General features: G+C 40.7%; 1 protein-coding gene across 3 annotated transcripts in view; it reads left to right on the forward strand.

Moving 5' to 3' along the window:
- Positions 1 to 18,089, forward strand: part of LOC110505243 (CAP-Gly domain-containing linker protein 4) — a 97,405-nt gene that overhangs the window by 5,545 nt on the left and 73,771 nt on the right. For 2 of the 3 annotated variants that reach the window (XM_021584347.3, XM_090220442.1), the window contains exons 2-6: positions 7,998 to 8,150; positions 14,723 to 14,862; positions 15,833 to 15,926; positions 16,419 to 16,580; positions 17,299 to 17,417. In XM_021584347.3, the coding sequence (XP_021440022.3) occupies positions 8,012 to 8,150; positions 14,723 to 14,862; positions 15,833 to 15,926; positions 16,419 to 16,580; positions 17,299 to 17,417 (654 nt within the window). In that variant the 5' untranslated portion in view covers positions 7,998 to 8,011. Of the gene's footprint in view, positions 1 to 7,535; positions 7,578 to 7,997; positions 8,151 to 14,722; positions 14,863 to 15,832; positions 15,927 to 16,418; positions 16,581 to 17,298; positions 17,418 to 18,089 lie in introns of all 3 variants that reach the window. The other variant, XM_090220441.1, reaches the window with a different exon arrangement.

The following is an 18,089-nucleotide window of genomic DNA, read 5'->3' on the forward strand; positions in this document are numbered from 1 at the left end:
TATTATTGTGTCCATATGGCATAGGCTGGTGCTCTCGCATTAGTTTAATTTGAACTTTTAGATTTTTATAATTTTATTTCAGATTTCTATCATTAACCTCTTTGGGCTGGGGGCAGTATTGAGTAGCTTGGATGACTAAGGTGCCCAGAGTAAACTGCCTGTTACTCAGGCCCAGAAGCTAAGATATGCATATTATTAGTAGATTTTGATAGAAAACACTCCGTTTCTAAAACTGTTTCTAAAACTGTTTGAATGATGTCTGTGCGTATAACAGAACTCATATGGCAGGCAAACACCTGAGAAAATATCCAACCAGGAAGTGGGAAATCTGAGGTTTGTAGTTTTTCAAGTGATTGCCTATCCAATATACAGTGTAAATGGCGGGTATCTGTATAGCTTGTTTTGGTGGCTGAGCGCTGTACTCAGATTATTCCATGGCATGCTTTCACTGTAAAGCTTTTTTGAAATCTGACATAGCGGTTGCATTAAGGAGAAGTATATCTTTAATTCTATGCATAACACTTGTATTTTCATCAACATTTATGATGAGTATTCCCTGTAAATTGATGTGGCTCTCTGCAAAATCACGGGATGTTTTGGAGGCAAAACATTACTGAACATAACACGTCAATGTAAACTGAGATTTTTGGATATAAATATGAACTTTATCGAACAAAACATACATGTATTGTGTAACATGAAGCCCTATGAGTGCTATCTGATGAAGATCAATAAAGGTTAGTGATTAATTTGATCTCTTTCTGCTTTTTGTGACTCCTCTCTTTGGCTGGAATATGGAATATAATAATGGCTGTTTTTTTGTGAGAAGCGCTGACCTAACTTAATCGAATGGTATGCTTTCGTCTGAAGTCTTTTTGAAATCGGACACTGGTGGGATTAACAACAAGTGTATCTTTAAAATGGTGTATAATACTTGTATGTTTGAGGAATTTTAATTTTGAGATTTCTGTTGTTTGAATTTGGCGCCCTGCACTTTCACTGGCTGTTGTCATATCGATCCCGTTAATGCGATTTCAGCCGTAATACGTTTTTAACTATGTGACAATGATTTTGAGAAACAAAAACGTTATTATTGAAATTAAACTGTTCCACGAAAATGTGCATATGAAAATCATAACTGGCATGCAGATCGGTAGAAATGAAATGATAAATTGTAAGCTTCCCCAGTCTTTATAAAAATAATTGCCTCCACATTTAAATGGTGGGATTTGCCTATAGACTACTTTGAAGCAAGGTAAGACATGCCTCATGATATGATGTAAAAGAGTCAGGTTTCAAACAATTAAGTAGGGCTGTGTTTTCAAAATGCATACTGCCTCCAGCTCACATTGTAAAGTGGTGGTGACGCTCCGGTAGCCTGTTGCCTTCACTTGAATTGTGAATGGGAGGCGCACTTCAATTAGGCTTCCAGTTGAGGAAAAAAAATAGTAGGCCTAGCTCTTTTTAAGTGTGCACCAAAAATGTTTTTAACATGGGATTGCATTTAGAATTGTTTGTCAATGAATGGGCTTATAAAAGCACATGTTTTACTCCAACTGCAACCAGCTGAGGAGCTGCAGGGGAAATCCAGCTCAAAAGGCTCTGTATGCTGTGCGTGTTTGATTAGTTGTGTTAGATATTCCTCATGTAGCCTAACAAAAATACACACACACACACACACACACACACACACACACACACACACACCAATTTAATTCCACTTTATTATGTAAATTAACCTATAGGCCATTAATCATGATGGTCAAATGTATTACCATCAATGAATAAAAAACATTATTTTGAAATGGGATTTTTTTTTTTTTCAGTCATTTTTTGGGGCAACAGTTTTATCAACTTTTTAATATATTTTTTTTATCGGCCAAAAGCCTGGTACTCCAGTTTTGTGTGTGTGTGTGACTGCTGTTGGTTTTGACCTAGCCCATGAGTGTGTCTGTGTGTAGTCTGTCTACCTAGGCAGAGAGGTGGCCTCCCTCATTAACAATGATCAGACCAAGGGCTTTCCGAGACTAGTGTGTGGTTGTGTGTGTGTGTGTGTGTCTTTATTTGCCTGGCATCAAAGAGGACAGGTGGCAGTGGAAAAGGTCTCCCAGTCTCTCTCAGTAGGGCTAGGCAGGATGTGTGGTTACCCAGGTGGTGCCACCTGGCTGCTGTAGGCATTTCCATTGGCACCAATAAAGAACCTATACTAGGAGAGTAATTGAGTTAAGCTCGTGTGTGTTGATATGTAGCCTTTTATAGCTTTTAAGTAGATTCTACCTGAAACAATACAACAAAGACCTCTTAAAACCTCTCTGGCGCCGGCGTTCCGCTAGCGACCCACCTCGACAACATCCGGTGAAATTGCAGAGCGCCAAATTCAAAATACAGAAATAGTCATAAAAAACATTTAGAAAAAATACAAGTGTTATACATCGGCTTAAAGATGAACTTCTTGTTAATTCTACCGCTCTAAAGCATACCATACGATTATCTGAGGGCAGCGCTCCGCTTACGAAAGCATACGAACATTTTGCAACCAAGTAAAGGAATTACAAAAGTCAGAAATAGCAATAAAATGAATCACTTACCTTTGAAGATCTTTATATGGTTGCAGTCACAAGAGTCTCAGCTACACAATAAATGTTTGTTTTGTTCGATAAAGTCCCTCTTTATATCCCAAAAACTCAGTTTTATTGGTGCGTTTTGTTCAGTAATGCACTGGCTCAAAGGCGGTCAAAACATGCAGACAAATACATCCTATTAGTACCGGGAAAGTTCGTCGAAACATGTCAAACAATATTTATAATTAATCCACAGGCTGTCAATTGTTTAAATAATCGATAATATTTCAACCGGACCATAGCGTATTCAATAGAAAGGAAAAACAACGATGGGCGCACACTCGGTCACACGCGCAAACCAGCTCTGCATGATTCTACAATTCACAAGCCTGAAACAATGTAGTGGAAGCCATAGGAACTGCAATCGGGGTCCTAACCCATTAGATACTCTATAGGCATTCAATTGAAAACTACCCACATCAAAAAAATCCCACTTCCTGCCATATCAGTTCTGTTATACTCACAGACATTATTTTAACAGTTTTGGAAACTTTAGAGTGTTTTCTATCCAAATCTACCATAGGATATGACACATGTCAATCAGGAGTTCCAATGGGGCAGTCCCGTTTTAGTTCTCTTATGTACTTACACAGAAAGTAATATTTGCATGATTTAGCTTATTCATTATTTGTTTGCTATCATTTATGTGACTGACCAATACTGGTTCATGCATGTGGCAGACCAATACCTCACGAGGCTTCTTCTCTCCAAGTTGAGACCTTGAAACTGAGATATCATTCTCAAAACAAGGGTTTGGGCACAGTGATGATTTCTTCCAGGTGTTCAATCAGTCACTTGCATGAACACAAATGGGTTATTAGAAAAGCATAAACATTTCCATCACACACCCCTTTGAGCAAGATCAAGTTATTTATTAGACTTGGGATGGTGTATCAATGCACTCAGTCGCTACAAAGATACAGGCGTCCTTCCTAACTCGGAGGAACTGCCAGAGAGGAAGGAAACCCCTCAGGGATTTCACTATAAGGCCAATGGTGACTTTAACCCTTTAGAACCCATAGCGGCCATCGACGGCCTGTCTTTACATTACTATAGCAGCCGCAAACAGCCTTGTTTTACTCACAATAATATCTTTGTCAAAATCGCAAAATGAGCTTGCTAAGAACCTGTTGTCATATTCACGTGGCTGTTGTCATCAACCATTACCCCGTTTCCGGTTATGCGTTCATTTGACTAAAAATGACTACGCCAAAGCGGCTACGACTTTTCACTGTAGAAAGTGATACGGATTCGGACACGTCCTTGCACTTTTAAAAGTGATGATGTCGAGGTGAGTGAACACCTACTCATGGAATAGAAACACCATAATATTAATCACGTTAATTAAGCAAGTAATAGTCAAAAGTTTGGACAAACCTACAACTCATTCAAGGGTTTTTCTTTATTTTTTACTATTTTCTACATTGTTGAATAATAGAAGACATCAACACTTTGAAATAACACAGGGAATCATGTAGTAACCAAAAAAGTGTTAAACAAATCAAAATAATATTTAATATTTGAGATTTTTCAAATTGCCACCCTTTGGCTTGCACACACTTGGCATTCTCTCAACCAGCTTCACCTGGAATGTTTTCCAATAGTTTTGCAGGAGTTCCCTCATGCTGAGTACTTGTTGGCTGTTTTTCCTTCGCTCTGCTGTCCAACTCATCCCAAACCATCTCAATTGGGTTGAGGTTGGGTGATTGTGGAGGCCAGGTCATCTGATGCAGCACTCCATCACTTTACCTCTTTGTCAAATAGCTTTAATGCAGGGAAACTTAATTCAGTTTTACCTAATTTCTATCAGCATGTTAAATGCACAACCAGAGGGCAAACAAAAGCTAACCCTCCATTTGACAAATCTGACCATAATTCTATCCAGCTGATTCCTGCTTACAAGCTAAAATTAAAGCAGGAAGAATCAGTGACTCGGTCTATAAAAAAGTGGTCAGATGAAGCACATTATAAACTTCAGGACTGTTTTGCTAGCACAGACTGGAATATGTTCCGGGATTCTTCCGATGACATTGAGGAGTACACCACATCAGTCACTGGCTTTATCAATAAGTACATCGATCCCACAGTGACTGTACGTACATACCCCAACCAGAAGTCATGGATTACAGACAACATTCGCACTGAGCTAAAGCTGCCACTAGAGCTGCCACTTTCAGGGTGCGGGACTTTAACCCGGAAGCTTATAAGAAATCCTGCTATGCCCTCCGACTAACCATCAAACAGGCAAAGCGTCAATACAGGACTAAGATCGAACCAAACTACACTGGCTCTGACACTCGTCGGAGGTGGCAGGGCCTGCAAACTATTACAGACTACAAAGGGAAGCACAGCTGCGAGCTGTCCAGTGACACAAGCCTACCAAATGAGCTAAATCACTTCTATGCGTTCTTCGAGACGAGCATCAGCTGTTCGGGCGACTGTGTGATCACTCTCTCCATAGCTGATGTGAGTTAGACCTTTAAACAGGTCAACATTCACAAGCCGCTGGGCCACATGGATTACCAGGATGTGTGCTCCGGGCATGTGCTGACCAACTGGCAGGTAGCCACGTCCGTAGCCATGACGTGCTTTGAAAGGCTGGTAATGGCTCACATTAACACCATTACCCCAGAAACCCTAGACCCACTCCAATGTGCATCCCGCTCAAACAGATCCACAGATGATGCAGTCTCTATTGCACTCCACACTGCCTTTTCCCACCTGGACAAAAGGAACACCTAAGTGAGAATGGTATTCATTGACTACAGCTCAGCATTCAACACCATAGTGGGTAGGGTAGGTAGTAACACATCTGCCACGCTGATCCCCAACACTAGAGCCCCTCAGGGGTGCATGCTCAGTCCCCTCCTGTACTCCCTGTTCATCCACGACTGCATGGCTAGGCACGACTCCAGCACCATCATTAAGTTTGCAGACGACACAACAGTGGTAGGCCTGATCAACGACGAGACAGCCTATAGGGAGGAGGTCAGAGACCTGGCCGGGTGGTGCCAGAATAACAACCTATCCCTCAACGTAATCAAGACAAAGGAGATGATTGTGGACTGCAGGAGAAGAAGGACCGAGCACGACCCATTCTCATCGACAGGGCTCTAGTGGAGCAGGTTGAGAGCTTCAAGTTCCTTGGTGTCCACATCAACAACAAATTAGAATGGTTCAAACACAAGACAGTTTGAAGAAGCCACGACAAACCTATTCCCACTCAGGAGACTGAAAATAATTACCTCAATTAGCCCGACTAACCGGTGCCCCCGCTCTTTGACACTGTACCAGTACCACCTGTATATAGCCTCGCTACTGTTATTTTCACTGTCATTTTACTGTTTTTTAAATGTTTATTTCTTTACTTATATATTGTTTATCTAAATTATTATATATTTTTTTTTACATACATTTCACTTGGTTACGGCTTGTAAGTAAGCATTTCACTGTAACCTGTTGTATTTGGCGCACGCGACAAATACACTTATATTTGAATTGAAAATAAGAAAAGGTTCCATATCAAATTATACCATGCCAGGTTGGAGAGGATTGGTGCATTCCCCATTTACAATGTGGATGCTATAATGATTACGAAAAGTCAAATCAAATTTTATTTGCCACATGCGCCGAATACAATAGTTGTAGACCTTACCGTGAAATGCTTACTTACAAGCCCTTAACCAACAGTTCAAGAAATTGGGTTAATAAAAGATTTACTAAATAAACATTAAGTGAAAGAAAAACAAATCTATCAAAAAGTAACACAATACATGTACATAACAATAACAAGGCTATACACGGGGGGTACTGGTACCGAGTCAATGTACGGGGTACAAGTTAATCAAGTTAATTTGTAAAGTGACCTTCTAAAGTAGTGCTGAAATGAGTCATGATGAGTAAGACAATTACAGAAGCACAAGTATCATACCCCCAAGACATGCTAACCTCCCCTGTTATTGTAATGGTGATAGTTTAGCATGTCTTGGGGGTATGCTAACTTTCTCACACGTCATTATTCCCCATTCATTCAGTACTATCTGTAATTCATGAATTAAGCATCCTCATTAATCTAAGAACATAGATTAACAGCTACTCGCTACTCTTCATTGTTGCTCTTTATTTATTATTTAGTTTAGTAAAGTAAATATATTCTTATTTCTTAACTGCATTGTTGGTTAAGGGCTTGTAAGTAAGCGTTTCACTCTAAGGTGAAATCCACGCATGTGACGAATACAATTTGATGTTTTATTCTTATTTACAATAAAAGTGACTCCGAAATCACACAATACATTACAGAGTTAATTTCTATTGGGCATAAAATAATTTGGAACACAACCAAAACAAACAGCAAATGCATCCTACAAGTTTGAAGATTTACAAGATGGATGTAATCATTGCGCACTAGGAATATGGGACCAAATACTACACTTTTGAATACTTTAATACACATATGGGAATTTGTCCCAATACTTTCGGTCGACTTAAATGAGGGGACTATTCCTAAATGGTTCACCCGATATGGATGAAGATAGCCTGCACTTTAATCTTGTTATCATTATATCATTTCAAGTCCCAAGTGCTGGAGTACAGAGCCAAAACAAAACAACCAAAAATGTATCCCTGTCCCAATACTTTTGGAGCTCACTGTATGTGCTGTTGGTTGGAGTCAGCACTATTAAATGGGTCTGCTCTACACGAGGGCTTACATATCCCTATTTTCCACTATTAATTCTGTTGAAACCGGAATTGTGGTATAATAGTACACAGTAGCTCTTTTTTAATCTAGTCAGTTGGAAAGGACCCTGTAGTTATACAACCACATTTTCTAACATGGTTTTTAATCCAACATAAACAACCACAGAATGTGTAGTGGTTGAACGTTTCCACTAAGTATATATTTTTTTAAGACAGGTGTGGCCCAAAATCCATGCAGTGGTGTTGGACTTGGACCAGGTGACCTTCTAAAACCTTTTAGAATTCCTGTTAGAAAAGTAATTGTGCATATAAATGGATAGGCCATTCGTTTAGGAGAATCAGACCTTTTTATTTGCATGCCGTTGCCTGCCATCCATTTTCTCATTTATGTTCTGCTTTGATAGCAATGATGATGAAATGGTACTAGGCTAGATGGATTCTGATGGTAAGATCTGAGCTAGTGTCTGGGCTTTAGCTCAGGGGGCTATCAGTTTTTTATCACAATCAGTCACAAAGTAGCATGTAGGCCAATGGTGTTTTTTCTTCTGGTCTGACAAGTCATCTGTAATGTACAGCACAGCACATGTGATAACTGCTGATGTAGCCTAAAACTTTTGATTGATTGGTAGATTATCATGACCTGTATTTATTACTCTGCTCTTGTCTGTGTGTCTATAGGCCCTGGGTGGGAGATGACCAAAGAGGATGTCCCGGTGCCAGAGTCTTCAGAGGGGGACACTGACCTGGGCCGTCACAGCACGTTGTCCCACAGTGGTGTAGCGCGCCCCACCATCCACCAGGTGGCCTCGGCCCCCATGCCCACTGACTGCGGTAAGGAAACACAACATCACATGAAATTCAGATCTAAGTGTATTGAAAGATTAAAGTGCATTTGAAACATTTCATTAGGCCTACACGTAAAAAAATGTAATGCACACACTCAAAGGCATACAAATGTCAGTCACACACACACACACACACACACACATACACACACACACACACACACAGAGTACATACATCCTTTGATTGTTAATATAATCCTTAAAACCACACTGAGCTGACAAATATGAATGGATCTATTAAAACAAAAACTATAAGTCTGACATATACTGTATATCTGAAAAATGGCTGGATTCAGCTCGCTGTGGTGATTTCAATGGTGTGTATTATACTGCCATCCAGGGGACATAAGTGGTACTACACCACCTCGTTTCATAAGTGTGCTTTGTACATTTTCATTGGCTCAGAGAGGCTCATGTGATGTCAACAGCTATAGACAAACTTCTGTGTGAGGTAGAGTGAACTGCAAGATACCATTGAATGAGTCTCGACCGGGGCAATCCAAACGATGTATATTGTCTCTACGGCTCTCCAGACTTCTTAAAAGGCAAAATCAAAGAAAATTTTCAATAAATATGCGTGTTTGTCTGATATGGACACAAGTTGTACCAAAATAAGCATCTGGGCCTTGTGAGTTGTATGGTGTACCATTTGTCCGTGTCCGACAATGAAATTCATGGTACTATTGCCTCCAAAAAATGTATATATTTATGGCACGTTATTTAAGTGTGAACCGCTGGTACCATTACCCCTGGTGAAAATACTTGAAGCCCTTGTGAGTGAACAGCTAAAAGCGATTTTATTTACCATCGGGTTTCAGGAAGAAGCATAGCACAATTACAGCAGTCATGAAGGTTTTAAATGATATCTCTGAAGCCCTTGACAAAAAACAGCACTGTCTCACTTTTTATTGATCTCTCTAAGGCTTTTGATACAGTTGATCATGCTATACTAAGGCAGAGATTGTCGAGTGTAGGTCTTTCAGAGCATGCAGTTGCATGGTTTGCTAACTATCTGTCTGATAGAACTCGGTGCACTCAATTTGATGGGCTTATGTCTGTTAAATTGTCTGTCTTTAATGGTGTGCCCCAAGGCTCTGTACTTGGTGCTCTCTTATTCACTATTTATATAAATGATTTAGACAAAAATGTCCAAAATGCGCAACTTCATTTTTATGCTGATGATACTGTTATTTACTGTTGTACCTCGTTTCTTGCAAGAGCCTTCCAGAACTTGCAAACCGCTTTTTATACTGTTCAACATACTTTGTGTCAATTGAAGCTTATCCTCAATACTGACTGAACTAATGGTGTTTTCTAAAGCAAGAAATAGACCTCTGAACCTTTCACCTATTACTACCTGTCAGGGCAAGGAGATTGAGGTTGTAACCTCATATAAATATCTTGGAATTTTAATTGATGACGGCCTCTCTTTTAAATTGCATATTCAACAACTTACAAAATAATTGAAGCTGAAATTGGGATTTTATTTTAGGAATAAGGCCTGTTTTATATATGAATGCTTCCGCTCAGTGTTTGAGATCAATTGACACCCTTTACCATGGCACTTTGAGATTTATTTTAAACTGCAAAACCCTTACGCACCACTGCACTTTGTATTCCAGGGTTGGCTGGCCTTCTCTAGTCAGTCGTATGCTCAGGCACGGGTATACTTTTATTTACAAAGCCGTTTTGGGTTTACTACCTTTTTATTTTGGCATTTTTATTGTTCAGAAATGTGGTGGGTACTCTCTTCGTTCGCTGGACTTTATCCTGCTAACTGTTCCAAATGTCCGAACTGAATTTGGTAAAAGGGATTTTATGAACTCTGCGCCATTGTCTTGGAACGCCTTACAAAATACTTTTAAACTCGAAGAACTTGTCCCGATTGGTATTTTTAAATCACTGATGAATGATCTTGAGCCTGATTCCCTGACCTGTCAATGTTTTTAATTTGCTGTTTTTGATTTTGTTATACTCTTGTGAATTCTATGGTTTTTACTAGATTACTTTTAGTTGTTCATGTTGTTTGTCTGTAATTTTTGTAATGACTTGGTGCTGCCTATCTTGGCCAGGACGCTCTTGAAAAAGAGTTTTAAAATCTCAATGAGCCCTTCCTGGTAAATATAGGTTAAATAAAATAAATAAAATAATTAGTGCTAGTTTGACCACCAGAGGGCATCTTTGAGAAGCATTTGATAGCCTTCAATAATGGCTGTACTAGAGAATGCTGGCACGCGGTAAACTGGGGTTCAATTTCCCGACGGCGAGGAAGGAGTAGGCTGTCCTTAAAAATAAGAATTTGTTCTTAACTAATTCCATATATGTTATTTAATTGTTGTGATGTCTTCACTATTATTCTGCAATGTAAAAACAAAGGGAAAACCCCAGGAATGAGTAGGTGTGTCCAAACCTTTGACTATTACCTGCTTAATTAACATGATCAATACTATGGTGTTTCTATTCCAAGAAAAACGAAAAACCCACTTGGTTTCCGTTTGGATAGAATGGAAAATATGGCACTGTACAGCGTGACGGTCGGGAGTACAGTACTGGGCTATTTTGCTAAAGAATTCCTGTGTCGTGTGGGCAGGGCACGCGGGAGACCGGGGTTCAATTCCCCGACAGGGAGGAAGGAGTAAGCTGTCCTTGTAAATAAGAATTTGTTCTTAACTGACTTTCCTAGTTAAATAAAGGTTACACTAAGAGCATAACATTTCTACACCCTAATTGTATAATTGTAGTCCAACCAATACGCAAATGTAGATTCAGTGAAAATAAAAATCTCATTGATTTATCAAGACCAGTCCCCATGCTTGTCTCAGACCAGCGCAAAACGGTGCTAAAATAGTTGTAGGCTATTACTTCAAATCCTATTGCTTCTAACTTCAATATGCACTTTAAATAAATAAGCGCTACACCACTTTTAACAACACATTCACTCAACACTAGTGAGACTCATGTCATCTACGGTAGGCCTACAGTATATCGATAAATCTGACGTGACTCTCCCCCAAAATTATATATAGAGGATTGGAGGATATTTCTGTAATTCAGTGATATTTATTCCCATAGTAATTCGTTATGGATCCATAACTAAATAAACATCTGCATTTTGCAATAATATTTTTATCATTATTTTATTAATTAAAGCATAAAGATTTGTTATTTAGAATTATTTCTGTTTCTAAAGGGAGAAAAACCTACAGTCATCTCATGGGTCTCCCAGTCGAGGCCGGCACCGGTATTGAACCAGCATCTTTAGCAACACAGCTTGCTATGTAGTGTCTTGGACCGTTGCACCACTCAGGCGCTGTACAACGTGACCGGTCGGAAGTGGCCTACACTACTACAGTAAGAGCAAAATAATCCTAACAAAATAAAAGAATAACAACCTTAGTGTAAAAACAGTTTTAGTAAGTAATACTGAAGTTGTGCACAATTATCAGTTTCTATTTAGGTTTGTCGCCCAGTCATTGTCAGTTAGAGACACAGTAGGACTCAAAAGCATAATCAGTGCTCTAACTCCCCCTTGCGCAGATCTGGAGCAATGAAGTGGTGACACAGGGTACAGTACTAAATCACAAATTATCTCTAAGTCCCACGGCGCAAGCTCACAACTTTTAAAGGAGGAACCACTGTAGTATACGTAGTATTAGACAAATCAGCGTTGTAGTGGGTGTGGCCAACGACGCCATCTCCGACCCTTTAGAGGCCCTTCTCTTAGCCGCAGAGACAACTTTGCAGTTTAGAAGCCAATTCCCTACAATTCTACACATTTTGCCATGGGGCTGAGTGAAAATGTGCTGTTTAAAGCACATTTCCAGTAATTCTAAACATTTTGCCATGGCTTATGCCGTGTTCTTATGCTATCTGAGTGACTCAAACATTGTAACAAAATCAATGGAGGCCCCATGCCATGCCTTTTCTTTAATTTTAGATTCTCCCTGACTGTCTAGTTTTTATTTTGGTGATAGTTCTCAAAGATAATATTTTTTACAATACATACAATACTGTTCAAAAGTTTGGGGTCACTTAGAAATGTCCTTGTTTTTGAAACAAAGCACAAAAACCTCAACCAAATGTATTGCCCCATTGGAAAATATAAATGGACTGTTTGAAAATATGAAGAAAAAAACATGTACAAAAAATAATAAATATTTATGTATTTATTTTGGCGTAGAGCAGGTCAGCCACCACAGGGAGACTCGTTGAGGCCTGGTGGCAGACGGAGTCTACATCACGAGGTGATGGCCCCCTCTGCTGGACGTGCCAGGTCTCGACGGGCTCTCCGGCCAGGACTAATTGAGGCTGATTGTGGTTGGTGGGTAATCAAGGGCTCATTGCTCACCAGCTGTACGAGTCCCATAAAGCTGCCAGAAGGGCAGCACACAAGGAGAGGGACTAGGTGAAGAAAGATGACTTCCGTGGAGTTGGAGACGGTGCCCGAGCTAAAAGGAGGGAGTTCAGTTTTTGTGCCTGACAGGATACAGCAAGACCCTGAGCCCAGAAGAGGGTATCCCGGAGAGGGTCTCATGGGGGAGACCTATCCTTTTCTTATGATTTATTATTTAAATAGGCATCCTTGAAACCGAGCTAATCCTACTCTGTCCATGTCTGATCTGTGTAAGCATCTTGACCAAACCCCCTGGTCTGCCACAATATATATTATCAGTTGAAGTCGGAAGTTTACATTCACTTATGTTGGAGTCATTAAAAGTCGTTTTTCAACCTCTCCACAAATTTCTTGTTAACAAACTATAGATTTGGCAAGTCGGTTAGGACATCTACTTTGTGCATGACACAAGTACATTTTCCAACAATTTTTTAAAGACAGAATATTTCACTTTTGCGTTGCATCACAATTCCAGTGGCTCAGAAGTTTACACTAAGTTGACTGTGCCTTTGGGATAGGGGGCAGTATTTATCACGTCCGGATGAAGAGCGTGCCCAGAGTAAACTTCCTGCTACTCAGTTTCTAAACCTTTTTGAATGATGTGTGTGAGTATAACAGAACTCATATGGCAGGTGAAAACCTGAGAAAAATCCAACCAGGAAGTGGGAAATCGGAGGTTTGTAGTTTTTGTAAGTGATTGCCTATCCAATATTCAGTGTAAATGGGGTCAGATTGCACTTCCTATGGCTTCCACTAGATGTCAACAGTCTTTAAAACATTGTTTCAGGCTTCTACTATGAAAGGAGAGCGAATAAGAGCTGTTTGAACCAGGGGTCTGGCTTAAAGAGTGCAAGCTCCGTTCCCTTTCATTTCTAATGACAAAGTAATTGTCCGGTTGAAACATTATTGAAGATTTATGTTAAAAACATCCTAAAGATTGATTATATACATCGTTTGACATGTTTCTACGAAGTGTCATAGAAATGTTTTGACTTTTCGCCTGAACTAAGTGCCTGCGCCTTGTGCATTTGGATTACTGGACTAAATGCGTGAACAAAAAGGAGGTATTTGGACATAAACATTTATTGTCTAACATGGAGACCTGGGAGTGCCATCAGATGAATATCAAAGGTAAGTGATTAACTTTAACGCTACATCTGACTTTTGTGACACCTCTCCTTGGTTGGAAAATGGCTGTATGGTTTTCTGTGGCTAGGCGCTGACCTAGCAAAGTCTGCTTTCGCCGTAAAGTTTTGGAAACTTTAGAGTGTTTTCTATCCAGGCAGTTTACTCTGGGCACCTTATTCATCCAAGCTACTCAATACTGCCCCCCTTTCCCAAAGAAGTTAACCAAACCAAGATCTTATTTAGAGCGACTTAGTCAGTGTTTTCAACTAAGGTTGATAAGACAACCACCTATCAAAGCCATTGCAATTAAAACCTTACTTGCCGCAGTCAGTGGTAGTAAGAAAAGACAAGTGCAAGTAAGTGATGGTGGCATCATGGCTCTTTTCTCATCCACCCAGGTTCTTCTGTGATTCAGATGTCACAGTTGGTTAGAGCATGGTGCTTGCAACTCCGGGGCTACATTCACCAGAGCACAATGTTGTGGGATGTTCAGATATAACTATATTGTGTAGTACAAAGCTGCCTGGCATTGTAGAATAATAGTAGTAGAATAAGGAATCTCATCTGCTCTATTCGTGTCATTTCATATTGCCTTGGTTGTAGGTTTCACTTATTGTATGCACACGTACAGTCTACTGACTACATGTATTAATTGCAAGCAGACCTGGGTTTAAATATTAATCGCAATCGTTAATATATATTTTTAGCATTTGTTGTACCCTGTCTTGAGTGGCAGATGGGCGGGGTTTGCATTTTTGTGACTTTTCTATTACTTCCATTTTGCCAAACATCCTCTATCAAGCCCAAATTAAATATTTGAAATGATTTGAATTACTATTTGAACCCAGGGTGTATTCATTAATGCACACAGTTGCAAACCATAACAAAATGGAGCATATCTCATTAGACAAGTTCAGGTTAGTCTCTCCCCGTTTCGGCCATTTGCTTTAATTTGGTTCCTAGTGAATACACCCCAGGTCTCATTGCAAGTGACAGGATGAAAAGTGTCTTTCTGTTTTTGCTCTCGTTCCCTCCAGAGTTCTCCTTCTTTGACCCCGAGGAGCCCCAGTGCAGGGAGGTGCTGTTTGAGTCCAGCACCACGGTACCGGAGCTGTTCGCCGTACTCAGGCAGTGGGTGCCCCAGGTCCAGAAGAATATCAGCCTGATCGGAAATGAGGTGACCCTTATTCCTCCATTACACCTAGTTTGTGTTCCAAATGTATCCGTCTTCCCTATTTAGTGCCCTCAGGGCTCTGGTCAGAAGTAGTGCACTATATCAAGGGCATAGGGTGACATTTGGGACATATACTTAATATCTCTCCAGGTTAGTTCATTAAGATAACCCATTTGTTCAACCTCCTGGGGTTGTAGACAAAGAGACAACACAAAGGACATTGTCAATGACGACACTAATGCCTGATTCACACTATGGAGCTGACCTTGGCGTCAATATTTTATTTTCCCATTGTCCATGCGTAACTAGGCCAAGCCAGTACGTCTCGTTTTGCTCGATTTAGGTCTATAGTTTGAATCCGGCATCAGTCAGCCACAATCAGACATATTTTTTACACAAAAACGTTAATTTGTATGATAAAATAACTATTCAGTGTAGCTAATCACCTGTGGAAAACATTTGTATTGATTTAAATACTGCAACATACTATACAGTACAGTGAGCTCTGATCTTGAAATCAAACGTAATCTCTCTCTTCCCCATGTCTTAGTGCTCAGTGTTGCGCCAGATTTCCCCTGCCCCCCCATTTTTTTAATTACTTTCTCTAGATAGTGTGGCAACTGGATAATTGACCCCCTGAGAAAGGGAACAACTCTGCCTCTGTCCTTAGGGAAATTTAGCATTCAGGCAGGTGGACATTTCTTTATGAATTCCAAAGCTTACAACTTGCTTTAGTGATAACATAGCACTGCAAAAAAAAAAAAAAAAGACCTCACAAATGACTTCCCACAACAAAAGTGATAGCCACCTTTGTTTGGGTTTCCAGCTTCTGAAGTTAGTATCGGTTCAGTGCTGTAAAATCCCTTGGTCTCAGACATTTCTAGGTTTTCATGGCTATTATTAGATCTATGTTGCACATAGCTAACTGACTATTTAGACATAGCAGTGATGCTTATCGTTGCACCACTGTTAGATCCTAAAGAGAGGCTGTGGTGTGAATGACCGAGATGGCTTGACCGACATGAGCCTCCTGCACTACTGCTGCAAGGCGGGGGCACCCGGCATAGGTGAGTAGAGGGTAGTGTATATATGTGTGTGCCTGCATGTGATTGAGTGTCTTGTTTGTCTGTCTGTCTCTCTCTCTCTCTCTGTCTCTCTGTCTATGAGAAATACTGTTTGAAAGGCTTAAAGTCTGCCCTGACATTGTGTACTGTAGTGTTCAGCCATTGACCGACCGACTGTCCGTCTGTCTGTCCGTCCGTCTGTCTGAAATATTGTTTGAAGGCTTAAAGTCTGCCCTGACATTGTGTACTGTAGTGTTCTGGCAGCCATTGACCATCTGTCTCTCGCTGTCTTTCTGTCTGTGAGAAATATTGTTTGAAAGGCTTAGTCTGCCCTGACATTGTGTACTGTATTGTTCTGGCAGCCATTGACCATCTGTCTCTCTCTCTCGCTGTCTTTCTGTCTGTGAGAAATATTGTTTGAAAGGCTTAAAGTCTGCCCTGACATTGTGTACTGTAGTGTTCTGGCAGCCATTGACCGTCTGTCTGTCCCCTTAGGTGACGCAGACATGGCGGCCAGCTTCGCCCAGCAACTCCTGTCCCTGGGGGCAGAGCCTGGTCTGCGGTCGCGGTGGACCAACATGAGTGCCCTGCACTACGCCGCCTACTTCGATGTGCCCCAGCTCATCCGGGTGGTTCTGCACGCCTCCCAGCCCGGGGGTGAGGAAAGTGGAGATGGGGGAGAGAGGGGAGTAGGTGGTGGGGGGGATAAGAGAGGGGAGACACTTTGGGCTGGATAGATAAATTGTGGAACAGATAACTGGAGAGAATGCTACAAAGGGAAAGAAACTTTACTACCAACACTGTCATTTGATACTTTGTGCCCTGCAACCACACTCACATGATCTCAAAAAATAAGGATTCAAGCTTCCAGTTTTCAGAATAGTACACTCATACAGTGTGTGCAAAGGGAGTACTTGTGTAGGCAAATATGCTGAATAATCTGTAGGCAACAAAAAACGCACACCTGTTTAGGCGAGGTGCTAACTAGCAGAGTAGAACACATGAAAAAGAAAAGGAGAGCTGCACACTCTCTGAGCTCAGACGCAATCATTTTATAACCAATCTTTCAACAGACTGTGTCTGTCAAGGTATAATGACAAACACTGAGCTCCTAGAGTGTAAGACTCTTACATTCTTTTTCAAATATACTGAATAAACAGACACAAACAGTAAATAGACCACACTTACTGTTGTCTGTTCAAATAAATAATAACTAAATACAATTTGCTGACTTTCAGCATGGCACACCTCTCTCTCTCCTTAAACTTTTTGTCTTCTTGTGATGATGAAGCATTGAGATAAAGCACATTTCTGCAAAAGCAGACAATGAAGTGTTATTTAATCTAATTTGATTGGATCTATGAACTTGTTTCAGAGGTAGACACCACCTGCAGTGACTTTGACTTCGGCACGGCCCTGCACATTGCCGCCTCCAACCTGTGCTCCTCCGCAGTCAAGTGTCTGCTAGAACTGGGAGCTAACCCCACCTTCAGGGTATGTTCCCCAAATTGCTCTTCCCCTTGGATAAACACTTAGGGCTGATTTCCCAGACACTTTCAACAGAGAACCTAAATCGCTCTGTGCTGTACATTTGCCTGGGAAATGTGGTGTCAATGGGTACCTTTTTCTTCCTGTAACATAATTCAACTTAGCTGGTAGCTAGCTACCTGGTACCACCTACCTAACTAGCTTAGAGGCTGTTCAGCTGTCTCTCCTCACATTTGACTAATGTAAAACACAACTCAAGACCACTTTACTACCATTTTACCATAAACACAGTGCTGGCTTGATTTATAGGAGTGGGTTTTATTGAAATACACACTCACACGCAAACACACATACTACACATGCCTTCTCATTCATATAGAAAGTCTGCATTTCTACGCATGGATGTTCTCCATTCCACTCATGTATAGTCATAGTAAATGAATATACACACCACACACAGTCACACATACCGTCACACCTCCTTTCCGCTCATTCCCCACTCTCTCGAAATTATACCCCTCAGGAATGTGCAATCCTTGTGACACAAAGACTCCGTCGAGCAGATGTGTGTTTCTTCGCCACTGAAGGTGTCACACATCCCTCCTATGCCCAACTCTCGCTTCTTCGCTTTACCCTCCCCAACTCTCATTCAGTTCTCTCCCGCAGGTTTTTCCTGCA

This window comes from Oncorhynchus mykiss, chromosome 25, assembly GCF_057628025.1.
Source record: "Oncorhynchus mykiss isolate SJ-2025 chromosome 25, ASM5762802v1, whole genome shotgun sequence".
In the NCBI taxonomy this organism is placed as follows: domain Eukaryota; kingdom Metazoa; phylum Chordata; class Actinopteri; order Salmoniformes; family Salmonidae; genus Oncorhynchus; species Oncorhynchus mykiss.